At 63.5% G+C, this 13,117-nt stretch overlaps 2 protein-coding genes across 2 annotated transcripts; one reads left to right on the forward strand and one right to left on the reverse strand.

Moving 5' to 3' along the window:
* Positions 1-1,916: 1,916 nt before the first annotated feature.
* On the reverse strand, positions 1,917-5,252 carry CHLRE_06g278182v5 (uncharacterized protein). The gene is made up of 3 exons (XM_043063120.1): positions 3,628-5,252; positions 2,798-3,452; positions 1,917-2,422 (listed from the first exon to the last, which is right to left on the reverse strand). Exons 1-3 carry the CDS (start codon positions 5,116-5,118, stop codon positions 2,316-2,318), a joined length of 2,253 nt encoding a protein of 750 aa, XP_042923825.1. The 5' UTR covers positions 5,119-5,252; the 3' UTR covers positions 1,917-2,315.
* Positions 5,253-5,362: 110 nt separating this feature from the next.
* On the forward strand, positions 5,363-10,524 carry CHLRE_06g278183v5 (uncharacterized protein). The gene is made up of 10 exons (XM_001698032.2): positions 5,363-5,941; positions 6,131-6,298; positions 6,453-6,619; positions 6,850-7,159; positions 7,339-7,479; positions 7,685-7,841; positions 8,105-8,247; positions 8,539-8,727; positions 8,978-9,601; positions 10,013-10,524. Exons 1-9 carry the CDS (start codon positions 5,678-5,680, stop codon positions 9,152-9,154), a joined length of 1,716 nt encoding a protein of 571 aa, XP_001698084.1. The 5' UTR covers positions 5,363-5,677; the 3' UTR covers positions 9,155-9,601; positions 10,013-10,524.
* Positions 10,525-13,117: the final 2,593 nt, after the last annotated feature.

Genomic DNA, 13,117 nt, shown 5'->3' on the forward strand with positions numbered 1-13,117 from the left:
CCGGGCTCGTCACCCTACAGCACCTGCCGGCACACAATGGGCTGAACCGTGACCCCAGCCCAGCCTAAAACTCATTCCATCCCGCCCGAATCTCGTGGCGGCCATTGAACATTCAACAGCCCCCTCCTCAACCTTCTTCAACACATTACTTGTTAGACGTCCACGAGCCAGTCGTCCCGCAACCACACGCTGCGGCCAAGACCGTGTCATAGTGTGTTTGCAACACCTCAAAGCATTCCTGATACCGCTTCCCTAGCACATCGAGCTTTTTGTGACCTGCCATAAATGGCGCTGAAGGACTATATGCCGAAGACGAAACTCGGCGTCGCGATGCTTGCAGTCGGGTCGATATGCACGTTGGCCTTCACTCCCGTCGTCTACAAGATGAAATTCGCTCCTAAGGTACGATTTCGTCGCGGAAGTGGTCGCGCCTCCGAATCGGGCATCCATGAGCTGCGGCTTGGCTTAACTCGTCGTCGCGGCCTTGAATTGCAGGTGGATGTATCTAAACCTCTGCCTCGGGGCATGGCAACACGAGGTGAGCGATGTTTGCAGTGGGCGGGGGACCGTTTCCCGTTTAAGGGGGGGCGACTCGCGTGGGCAGGTCCCCACGCTCGGCCCCTGTGAAACACGTGCCCAGCAGCCTGAGCGCTTGGGGGTTGTTCAGTACGACGGCATGTTGCAATGGGGTAGAAGCGAGAGGCATGGGCAGGCAGGCCAGGAAAGCATTCCTTTGCACCGACACGTAACCCCGGCTGCACGCGTGACTGCAGGGGCCTACGTCAACTCCGGGTCACGTGACGCCGGGCCGGACCGGCCCGTGTCGAGCAAGGATGTCGAGTAGCTGGCTGACACAGGGGTTACAACCACAGTCGTCAGCAAAAGACCCAGCGTGCGACGCCGATGACTGGAGCGGCGGTAGAGGTCTGGCAGCGCCAGGATTTAGGTGGAGCGCTTGTGGTTGCGGGCCTACGCAGCAGTGGGCCGAGCCAAGGGGGCTAGGATCGGCGTGCGCAGTGCTCACCCGCCGCAGACCTGCAGGGAGGCAGGCCACGGCGGGCGCAGGGATGTGGATGCGCGGAGACAGTGGCTGCATGGGTTTCCAGACCCCGCAGCTGGATGCAGCTGAGGTGTGGGTGACATTATGCTACCTATCTGCGCGCGTGGCATAGGCCAGCCACGCAGTGCCACAATGGGAGTGCGAAGCTCGTGGGCTGATGCGACGTTACAAGCAGGGGTTCAGGGCTTCGGATTTCCAGGCTTGACAGCTGGACACCGTCGGATGCAGTAAAGAAGTCGGGGTGGCGTTATGAATGCGACATTACACGAAGGGACAGTCCGACCAAGCAAGGGTGCCCAGCAAGGTAGCGTTATGCTACCTTCGTGCGCGTGTGACACTCGGCAGGCCGCGCAGCAGAGAGACCACAGGGGGAGTGCAAAGACGGCTTATCGATAAGCCATTTCTAACGGGGAGTCAGGGCTCGACCTAGTCAACCAAGTTCCTGTTGCGGCCGGCAGATGAGTCAAGTGCTTACGGTGGCCAGGATGCAGTGGCAGGGTCCGGCGTTCTTGGCTGGTTGCTGTGGAAGTGGAAGGGACTGAGCAGCTGTTTAGTAGTGAGGGTGAGAAACTAGCGGGGGTCTTTGGGTGCTGCAAAGACGCTGTTAGTGGCTGACATGCGGGGGGTGGGGTGGGTTGCGGTCCGTGAGGCGCATGCTGCATAGGAGTGCATGCAAGTGCGGGGAGCATGTTACGTACAACAGTGCGCGTGTGATGGGACAGGGTTCAGGCAGGTTGGCGAGGCTGAGACCATTTCGAGTGAGTGATACGGTATTTAAGATTCGGCTACCATATGAGCGCGCATGCCTGATTAGTAGTTCACCGTAGTAGCCAATTGAGCCCGCGCTGGTGAGAGCTGATTGGAAAATGGAGTCGTGCAGACATGCTCGCCATGCTCACACTGCCGTACATTACACGTGGCCGCAACACTGGGCATCCGTATCGAAGCGCCTTTTGCTCAAAGCAACCAATTTGTGCCTGCGCTCCCGTAGACCCGTACCCGTAACTGAACCGACGAACTCGTCAGCAGTTTGGGAAACTGCGTTATCTAGACTGACAAGAAACAACGCCACGATACTTCTACACCCGTACGGCATCCAAAACCCAGCCGCTGCTGGTATGCCAACTGGCGGGCCCACCATCTACCTACAACAAATACATAGACAGCTGCGCACTAACAGGTCATGAACACAGCGCCACACACCACCATCTGCATCAGCGGCCCTGTGTTCGCGTCGCCGTACCCGCGGCCTGCCTCAGCGGCCCTGCTCCCGCCTCCACTCGCTGTATCCGGGGAACACCTCCGCAAAGTCCTCATCCTCCAGCGACAGAGCCTCCTTGAAGCCCATGGCGCCGTCACGGCCTGGGCGAACCACGAGGAGGACAGGGAGGGAGGGAGGGAGGGGGTGAGCAGGTGCGCAGGGCGGGGTCGGGACTGGCGGCGCGAGGAAGCGAGGGAGTGCGTTGGCCGGGCCCACAGCACGTGCGCCTGTTGTCCGGGCCTCGCCACGCCCAACCGCAAGAACTTGACCCACATCCCCACATAAGCCCGGTACGGCCGCGTCCAAGCCCCAGCCCCCAAATACCCGTCCTTTCTACCCCCCCCCCCCCCCCGCAACCCCACGCGCCGCTATCGTTGCAAGACCATGTCTAAGCCCCACCCTGCCTCCCTCATTCCAGCACACCTCCCCCTATGCGCTGCCCATACCGCATGCCGCCCATCCCGACAATCACACACCTGTGCGTGCCAGGTACTCCAGCCGCTCATAGCGGTCGCTGCGGAATGACAGCGCTACCGCCGTGTTGCGCGGTGACGCCAGCAGCCGCGGCAGCTGCGCCCGCCACGTGCCGCTGTAGCTCAGCACAGCCACCAGCCGCCGCGCCGCCGCCGCCAGCCGCCCCGGCGGCGCCGCCAGCAGCTCCGGTGCAAAGCCCACCACCGCGCCCACCTGCGCCGCGCTCAGCTGCAGCCGCTCCCGCAGCGCCTCCCCGTTCGCGCGGATGACGCCCGGCGACACACACAGCAGCCCCGGCTCCGCTGCCGCCAGCGCGCGCGCCGCCTCCGGCGGAAGCGCCAGCTGCGACTGCAGCTGCTGCACGGACCGGGCGTAGAAGGCGGGCGGGTGGCGCAGCAGCGAGGGCGCGCGCAGCATGAGGCCGCAAGCGTCTGCGGGGCGCGGCAGCGCCAGCGCCGCCGCCAGCGCCGCCACACACTGGCTGTACGCGGCGGGCGAGCGCTGCATCAGTGCGTCGGGCGCCGCCGCCACTGCCGCCGCCAGCGGCTCGGCACCCAGTGGCATATGCAGAGCTGCTGCCAGCGCTGTGGCGCGGGCGCGCAGCGCAGCGGGCGCCACACGCATCACGCGTGGCTGGGCTAGCAGCACGTGCACCGCCTGCGTGATGAGGGAGTGTTGATGTGTTGACGGTATGTTAAAGGTCGCGAGGTATAAGCGCACACCCCACCACGACCATGCACATACGGGCAGCAAGGAGCAGTTTTGACAACCTAACAAGAAGAGCGAGTTTCAATGCAGTCCGTGTGTCCATGTGTGTCCTTCCGCGCCCCACCTGCTCGTGCGTCATGCCGAGCCCGGCGCCACCGCCTCCGCCAACGCCACCGCCACAGCTCCTACTGCCACCGTCAACACCGCCGCCGAGCACCTCCAGCAGCTCGCGCAGCTGCTGCGGCCCGCGGCCTCGCGCCGCGAAGCCCAGCCCTGTCAGCTCGGCGTGGAAGACGCGGTTGGCGCGCACCGCCCGCTGCGGCACCCGCAGCAGCTGCACCGCCGCCGCCTCCATGGCGGCGTCGGCGGCCGTGTGCGGCAGCACTCCCGCGGTGTCCTCATCGTCTTTCGCCTTGGAGGCCGAACTGGGTCTGCCATTACTGCTGCTGGTGCCGGGGACGGCTCGATTCTTGGTATTGCTTCTGGCGGACTGACCTGCAGGACCGCTGCTGTTACTTCTATTGCTACTGCCGCTGCCGCTGCTCGATGCTCGGGCATGGTCAATGTGCGGGCCACTCTGCCGCGGCGGCTGTGTGCGGTCGTGCACCCGCTGTTGCTCACCAGCACGCGGCGGCGATGGCGCCGAGGTTTGGCGGGGCAGCCGCACCCCGGCTTCCGGGCCCGGCAACATCCCACCTACACGACGATCGCTGCTGCCGCTACTGCTGCTGCTGCTGCTGCTGCTGCTGCTGCTGCTGCTGCTGCTGCTGCTGCTGCTGCTGCTGTGGCCAATACCGCCGGGTTGCGGCATCTGGGTCGGCGCCGCCGCCGCCGCACCCTGTGCTGGCATCGCTGCGCTGCCGGGAGGTGCCGCCACCATAGCCTGAGCCAGCTCGCGTGCAGGCGGCTTTGGCGTCGCAGCGGCTGCGGCCGGGTGTGGCAGGTGTGTGGCGGCCGGCGCTGCGGCAGCGCTCACGCGCGCGCTTGTGGCCTCGGCACGGGCGCGCGCGCTGCCCAGCCGCCGCGGCGGCGCTGCGCGGCTGTCGGACTTTGCAGCCAGCGGCACGGCGGAGCCGCCCGGCGCATGTCCAGGCCCCGGCACTGCATTCCTACTGGACTGCTGGTCCTCCGCCAAGCTGCTGACGACACTGCTGCTGGTGATGTCGACCGTGGCCGCGCCGGGTCCCGCGGAGGGAGGCCGGTCCTCAAACAGCACCCGCCGGTCGCCTGACACGTACTCCAACGAGCGATACCCCGCGGCGTCCGCCGAGCTGCCGCCACTCCCAAAAAGCTTATCGACCACGCCCCCCTCGCCATCCGGGCTGCCGCTTGATGAGCGTCGCCGAGTTTGGCTCTGGCGCCGCTTCGAAGCTCGGCGCCGCTCGGTCTTGAAGGCCACTGCCACATAGTCGAATTCCACCACCAGCTTGTTGGCCGGGCCCTGTTCCAGCGACCGTTGCAGATGTTGCTGCTGCGCATCTGTGCTAGGGGCTTGGCCGTCGGCGGCTTGCGTCGCCAAAGCCCGAGGGCAGAATTGAGGACGCCGACGCCGCAGGAGGTCGACCACTGGCTGGCCTATGGCCGGGCACCGACTCGAGAAGAGCGATGCCCTCATTCTTAAAGAGCTCAATTCATACAGGGGAGGTGTCCTTGGTTGGGAGCCTAGGGAAATAAATGTGCTCGCGAACTGGGCCGGCGACAAGGGCCTCGGCTGCTGTGGGCTTCAATACAGAATGAACCGACTATATCAACTATCATCGAAGGACCCGAAAACTCGGCGAAAAGTTTAGCCCGGCCAATCGTTGGCCGATTGGTGTTGGCCGGGCCGTGTGAGGATGCCTGCAGTTCTTGTGTATCGAGCTACACATAATATCTGTGTCCTTGTGAGCCCTGACGCGTGACCTACACGACTATTGGAGCTCTGCCACGTTGGCGTTTTGGCAATTTTTGCTGGAGTAGGGGGCGCGTAAGGGCCGCAGCCCGGCACATTAGCTCCTGGGGTCATGAGGCTGGTCTCTCGCCACCTGTCGTCGCGCGCGCAGGGCCAAGTGGCCTCTCCAACCCTTAAACGGGCTCTGCAACACCCGGCCAGGTGGACGGTCCCTCAATTTCCCCCGGCCACTCCGCACAGCCGGAGCCCTGCTACGGCAGCTCCCGGAGCCCCAGTTAGGCAAATGAGCTCAGCGGCCAGCACAGCGCCTGCTGCGGCGGCGTCTGGGGCCTCTGCCGCAGCCGCCCCTGCTCCTTCCTCCGCCCTCACGTCCGATCTCACCTCGGCACGCGTGGCGGTGATGACTACCCCCGCCTGTCCCTACTGCCGCCGCGCCAAGGAGGCGCTGACGCAGGGAGGGTGGTCGTACGTGGAGGTTGACGTGGCAGCTGACGAGAAGCTGCGGCAGGCAGTGCGGGACGTGACCGGCAAGCGGACAGTGCCACAGGTTGGCTGCCGGGCTGGGATCGGGCGACTGTGTGCATGTGTGCGTACGCACACGTGTAACAGCGCGAGTGTGCATGTGCGTGTATGTGTCCCGTGTGCGTGGCGTGTCAGCCCTCAAGGCGCAGACCTCCTCCTTCACCACCCCCGACCGACATAACACCGCTGACCCCTGTATGTCCTTCGAATGCAGATCTTTGTGCGCGGGCGGGGTGTAGGCGGCTGTGATGACCTGCTGGCCGCCATCGCAGACGGCAGCTTCCAGCAACTGCTGGAGCAGCCGCAGCAGGGCCAGCAAGCGCACCACCAGGCGGCGGTGCCGGCGACGCTGCTGGAGGCGATTGCGGCGGCGCGACAGCGGGTGAGGCGTGTGGTCTCGGGATGGTTTGGACATATACACAAGGGCCGGGCAGCAGCCGCGCACATACCATGGCGGGTTGTGAGGTGACATGATGCGGTGTGTAAACAGAGCGCGTCGCGTCATCTGAGCGTGTGTGTGTTGGATGTGCGCGCAGGCCGCAGAGGACCGCGATGGCGGGGTCGCCGCATCCGCCTCCAACTCGGGCGCCGCCGCCTCGCCGCACTCGCCCTCGGCGGCGCCGCAACGGCTGAAGGACCTGGCGGCGCGGATGGCGGCGGTGCCCGTGATGGGCGGCGTCCTGAGGCTGCCCAGGAAGATCGGGTGAGCGGCCTGGCGTGCGGCGTGAGGTTGGGGGAGCGCGCACATGGTTGCCGGGAGCAGTGCGATTGCCGGCCCGCTTCCAGAACGCGTGCCGCGTGTCTTTGTTGCAATGCATGTACCCGCTGCCAGCTGAACAAGTATACGCTGCACGCACAACTACTCCGTATGCTAATCTGCTCCTGCTCTGCTCCGCCCCTGTGCCCGGTCCTGCCCGTCGCCGTCGCCACCAGGACTCACACGCTGCAGGTCTTCAGCGCTCAGCAGCTGGCGCAGTGGCTGGCGGCGGCGGGCGAGCCCGACCCTCAGGCCACCGCCGCGCAGCTGCTGTCGTACAACATCATCACGCCCGCCGCCGCCAACCGCGCGGAGGCGGACCGGCTAGCCGCCAAACTGGCAGCGGCCGTGAAGACGGCGAGCAGCGGCATCCACGGCGCCGAGGAAGTGCCGTTCGCGCTGACGTGTGAGGCGCCGGAGCCGGAGAGCGGCGAGGCGCTGAATGTGCAGTTCTGGTGGCAGGGCCCGGCGCGGCCAGCCAACGAGGTGAGGCGTGTGGCGGGTCGTCCAAACCAGGCTTGACGGCCTGTGCTGTGACCGTACTCCCACGCCCTGCCTCTTCCAACGCCATCCAAGCGCCCTGCCGCTGCTGCTAACCTCGGCTGATGCTGTGTGGCTGTGTGACTCTGTGTGAGTGTGACCGTGTGTAAATTTGTGTGATGCAGGTGGCCACGGGCCTGCGGGAGCTCATCCTGCGCCTGTACGACAAGCACCTGAGCGCTGACGGCCGCGCAGTGAGCTACGGCGCGCTGCGGTCCGACCCGCAGTTCCGCGAGTTTGTGACGGCCACCGCCGAGCTACAAAAGGTGCGTGACTGGACGGGGCTGTGGGGGCGGGCGGTTGCCCTGGCGAGTTCCGAGCGTGTGCACGATTGCTGCGTGGTGCCATTCGCATGGCGCGTGTGAAGGCTTTTGACAAGGCGCATGCGTTGATCTTCAACTGTCATGTTTGAACAGCCACTTGACAGCAACGGCCTCGCTTACTCGCCGGTCGCTCGCTCGCCCGCCCCAGGTGGACCTGGCGCCGCTGTCGCGCGAGGAGCTCATTGCGTTCGCCATCAACCTGTACAACGCGCTGGTGGTGCACGCGCTGGTGGCGCTGCGCCTCACCCGCATGAGCACGGCGCAGCGGGCCACCTTCTACAGCCGCACCGCCAAGTACGACATCGGTGAGACTGGGTTAGGGGCAATGCGGCGGTGTGCGCAGTCAGCTTGTGTGGTAGCAGTTTTGGGATGTGGGCTGAGCGAATGTGGTGCGGCGTGTCTCCTTGACGGCTTTGCGAGCCGCACGCACAGCCATACGGCTCACTTTTGCCTCCCCTTTGCACATTTGCGCCCCCACAGCCTCCCTTCGCTTCCCCTCTCGTGTTTTGTGTCCCGCCCCTTGCTCCTCGCTCCCTCCCAATGAATCCCCCTCTCGGTTGTCCTGCAGGCGGCCTGGACTACACCGCTGACGACCTGGAGCAGGGGGTGCTGCGCGGCAACCGGGCCGGCGCCTCCAACCTGTGGAACCTGCTGGGGCTGCACGGCCTGGCAGGCGGCTTCTGGAAGAACGACAACCCGCGACTGGCCAAGGTGGGGGCTGAGCCGGGCTGGGGGCTGGGGGCTGAGGGACGAGCAGGAGGGGGCGGTGTGTGCGGTGTGTGCGGTGGGAGGCTGAAAGGGCGAATGGCGTGGAGCGAGGCGCGTGTGCACGCGGACCTGGGGTCCAGGGATGAAGTTGAAAGGCGGGCACGCGTACAGTGCAGTTAGAGCTTGGTCCTTTGAGCCCATCATATCATACTGCCCTGCCGCCCGGCGCTTATTCCACCGACGGTCTTTCTACTTGGCTCTCCATCCTAGTGTCCCAACCCGCCCCGGCTGCAGGTTGTGCGCCCCATGGACCCGCGCATCCACTTTGCACTTGTGTGCGGCGCTAAGTCCTGTCCGCCCATCCGCCTCTACTCGGCTGCCAACCTGGAGGAGGGGCTGGCGGCGGCGGCGGAGGCCTTCGTGGGCGGCGAGGTGGAGGTGGATGTGGGCAAGCGGGAGGTGCGGCTGTCCAAGATATTCAAGGTGAGTGCGTGCGTTTGCTTTTTGGGGGCCTCGCTCAGTTCAGTCCTTGCTGACCTCCATAGGTGGGCTTGTGCCTGGGCTGTGGCCCTGTGTGTAGCGGCCTGGGGCGTCCTCGCAGCCGTGTAAGCCGAATGGCAGATGCCTCTTCGCGCCATCTCTCGCACACCCACTTGTCGTGCACCCCCAACATCGTTGTGCTTGGTCATATACTGGTATACTCCCAACGCTCCTTCCATTCTCACACGCACAGTGGTATGCAGTGGACTTCGGCGCCAACCAGGCCGAGCGACTGGCCTACGTGGCCAGCCTCATGCAGCAGCCGGCGCGGGGGCAGTTGGAGGGGCTGCTGGCGGCGGCGGCGGCGGGCGGGCCACAGATCCGCGTCTCGTACAAGGAGTACGACTGGAGCCTGAACGGCACGGACTGAGCGGCTTTGTTGATTCTGAGAATGGTGTGTTGTCTAGTTGCATGGATATGTGATGATACTGGGCGTATGTATACTGATGTCTGAGTTGCAAAGTTGGCCGGGATGGTGCCATGGGGGGGATTCGAACGTACAACATGGTTGAGGAATGGAGTTCGGTCAGCCGGGGTCATCCGTAAGCGCGGAGTCAAGTCCATCTTCGCATACTTGTCGAAGAATGGACAGTAGCTTACATGCATGTGGGCCTGGCCGGATCAGGGCGTTGGCTGTTTGCCTGAGATGGTTACCTGAGGGAGTTATGATATCAAGAATGCGGATGTTACAGAGGGGACAGTCCCAGCACCCGAAGACGCCGAGCCATCACATGCTATCAGGGCCCAACATGACTCCACCAACCCCGACTTTGCTGCAAACCCTCCCGCGGGCAAAGTCCGTGTGACTCCGCGCACAGTGAGTCCTAGCCAAGCCTCAACCCGCCAGAGCCCCACCGCTGTGCCTCAACGTCACAAGCCTAGGCACAGAAGTGCCGGGAAACGTCTAGGCCGCAGGACACACGCACAGCGCACGCACTAACCAGGGCGCAAGCGTCCAGGTACTAGAACGGTCGCCCACGCGTGCAACCTGCCCACACACAAAGCCACCAACCACGCACAACCTCTCACGGCGAGGGAGGCGGGGAATCAGCGTCATACGGCAAGCGCAATTGTCGTACACATTCGGGCCCCTCTTCTGCTTTGCTTCGCCTTGTTCTTGCCCCTGTTTGTCACACTGTCGCCCGGCCATTGTTTTGCTGCACGCCGTTGCATTACGCTAGTGCTCGTCTACACAGCTCATCCGTGGACGCCGGTCGACTGCCTGCAGGTGCGCATCGGCTATGCTATCCGCGCGGTGTGGCGTCGCATTGAGTCTGTGTGGTGCTATCGCCTTGGCCGGGCGCCCGGAGCGTGAGGAATGCGCGTCAGCAAAACATCGACACAACCTGCCAGCTACCGTCGGTACAGGAACGCAGCGCATTGATCAGGGCCGCACGCCTGGTCCGCAGCACAGGTGTGGTGGTGGCGCCTTACCTGACGTCCGTAGGGTGTGCACTGCGCAAGGAGCAACTCGGAGCTTTCGAAGGGTTTCGAGCAGCAGGGCTGAAGCCCCGATGGAAGGGAGGGGCGGGCATTCGGTGCCGAGGCACCTAATCACCTAGGCTGACGGGCTAGCAGTTGACGTAGTTGGCATTGAGTAGTACAGTCGAACACGCCTAACTTCGTTGCGCAAAGTAAGTTTCCCGGCGTTATAAGGGCCCACCGGCCCGGGCCACTGGTACTTACGGGGACAGGATAGCACGCATGCTCGTGCACACCACCTTGTAACCAACAACAACAACAGTAACAGCGCGCGAACGACGCACCAATGCCTTGTCCCTTCTTGCTACGCATTTCTGTGGGCACGGGTGGGAGCCACACACATCGGGACTACGCTTTCCTGCCCCTTGCCATGTTCCATCACGGCAAGCGCAAAACCATGCCGTCACCAACAGCCCGAGAGATGAAAGGATGCGCAGACGGCACAGTGTCCCAACCCTTCGGCCTGATACCCAAAGTCACAAACGTCTGGAGCCGACCCCAGAAGTCAGCTACGACGGCAAGTCCAATGCTGAGCACCCGGGCCGACGGCAGCTTCGCTCGCGCCGCCAGCCCGGCCATAACCATACGCTGCCGACCAAAGTCCAGGGCAGACATAGCAGCGAGACACACCACATCCCACACAGGTGGCGCAAGCCCCGCAGGCGGGCGCACCAACCACAACTCCTCACGAGAGAAGGCACTTAGAGCATCCTCTGGCACGAAACCCATAGCCATTCCCATGTTTTCCCGCAGGGACAGCGCCACAGTGCAGTCCCCAAACCAGTGACGCCGGTCCCCATCCTGCATGTCAACCCCACACGCCCAACACGGGTCAACAGCAACGCCTCGCGCCCGCTCGCTAGCATGCCGTGGGAACGCCCAGCAAGCGTTGGCGGCCACACGCCACAGCGCTTCCTTATGATGATTCTCCCATTTCAGCGACCACAAGCGGGCCAAGGTGCACACGAAAGCCCCCGCCGCCAGGGCAGCCCCCAACCCCGACACACCCGCATCGCACACATACTGCAAATGCTTAGCCTTCAGGGCGGCTAACTGTGGAGCCATTTGTATCAAGGAGACGTGGGCTGACCGGACCGGCTGGGCGCCTGGGCCCACATGGAATGTCTTCATCAAATCATCAAACTATCTCGGTCCGGGTGATGCTGTTTTCGCCTTAGTAATCAGCCATGGTGACAGGTGGCGGGTCCAGCGCGTTCGGAAGCGGGCGTGCAGCATGGGCACGGAATGCGCCGTGCAGGGGCGGGGGGGGGCGTGGCAGCGAGCATTAAGTTTGGAGCATAAATCTGATGCTTTTGAGCCCTGAACCTTTGGGGCCGTGAAAAGCTATCTGGCAACGTCTTCAGGCGGCAGGTTGCCGCCGGCAACAACGCGGTTCTGGCCAGGGAAGGTGCTGAGGGAGGTGACAGGCGAGGTGTGCCGCGGGGGTGAGTGGGGTCGGAACGGGTCCGACACAGGCGACCGGAGACCAGCGACGAAGCGGTTGTCGGCTGGTCGTAGCCGTATCCGTGATGTCGCCCCGTGAATTGCTAAGTGATCATGTTGTTGTGCACTGATGTGCCGTTGATATGTAGGGGCCAAAGCAACTGTCCCTTATTCATGTCGCTGACCAGCCTCCTTCTGCGTGCGTTCTTCGCTGTAGAAATCCTTATATATATTGTATGGTGTAACGCGACTACTTTGCAGGGCTATCGTGTGCCCATGCAGCGCTTGCAAAGCGCTTGCCCCGCAAGCGAGCTAGCGCTGCCCCATTGAAGGATTGTGCCTTTCATGTTATCATGCATCTGTTGTTGTATCTGATCAGGGCAAAGCAGCAGGAACAAGAGACCCCATGTTGCACCTTTTTTCCCTGTGCATATTTCCCGGCTCGCGTCAATGAATTTAGGGCTTTCATGATACAGTGATAACAGCGCAGTGGGTCTGCCGAGTAATGACGCGGTATTCAGACACCCCGTCTCGCGCCTTTTTTCCCTGTGCGCATTCTGCTAAATCTTTTGAGCCATGAACCTGCGGGCTGCGAATAGCTACCTGGACATCTCTTCAGGCGGCACTATCTCGCCGGCACTGCGCTGAAAATGATTAAACATCTTTTCGGCATGGGGTTCAGACAGGCGCTCAGCGCCGAGCTTTGGGTTCGAAGTTCCATGGCGGCTCGCGGGCGGCTGGTCGCATGAGTTCTTCGGTGTTGTGTTGTCAGTGGTTTCTGTGTTTGCAGGTAGTGGGTAGCCCTCGTGGTCGCCCTTGGCCCGGCGCAACGGCTGGCGCATCGATGCCTCGCCTGTGTGCGCCTCGGCGTCTTGCCTCGTGGCGCCCAGTCAGCCGTCGTCTCTGTCTGCGGTCTTCCTGGCTCTGCAGATTTTAGCCCTGGGGGTTTTAGCTCGCAGCATACGGTTCACGGACCGGTAGGCGCGTGGTGACCGCAGTCGGGTAGTCCCGGGTTTGGGGTGTGTGTGCACGGGCGGCTGTTGCCCGGGCGCCCGGGCGACTGTTGGCTCTTCTCGTCTCCGAGTGCCGCTGGGGCTTGTGTGGAGGGTCGGCCTGGGTCGTTGGTTGGACGGATGGTGGGTGGTGCGCCCTTTGAGAGGGGCTGTGGTGTGCTGTGGCTTGGTGGTGTTTCGGCTTGGCTTCCGGTTCCAGTTGTGCCTCGGCACAGACTATCAGACATAGGCCTTCGGGCCAAGACATTGCGCGTCTCTGACGCCAGCCATCGTCTTCGGACGTGATATTTGTGTGGTGCTTGCGTTTGATGGGGCTGTCGGCAGACCACTGGCCTGTCGTGCCTTGTTTTGCGTTGGTGCTGCCGCCAAAAGACCTAAAAGTGATGAGGGGTGTT

The sequence above is a fragment of the Chlamydomonas reinhardtii genome, chromosome 6, assembly GCF_000002595.2.
Source record: "Chlamydomonas reinhardtii strain CC-503 cw92 mt+ chromosome 6, whole genome shotgun sequence".
Classification (NCBI taxonomy): domain Eukaryota; kingdom Viridiplantae; phylum Chlorophyta; class Chlorophyceae; order Chlamydomonadales; family Chlamydomonadaceae; genus Chlamydomonas; species Chlamydomonas reinhardtii.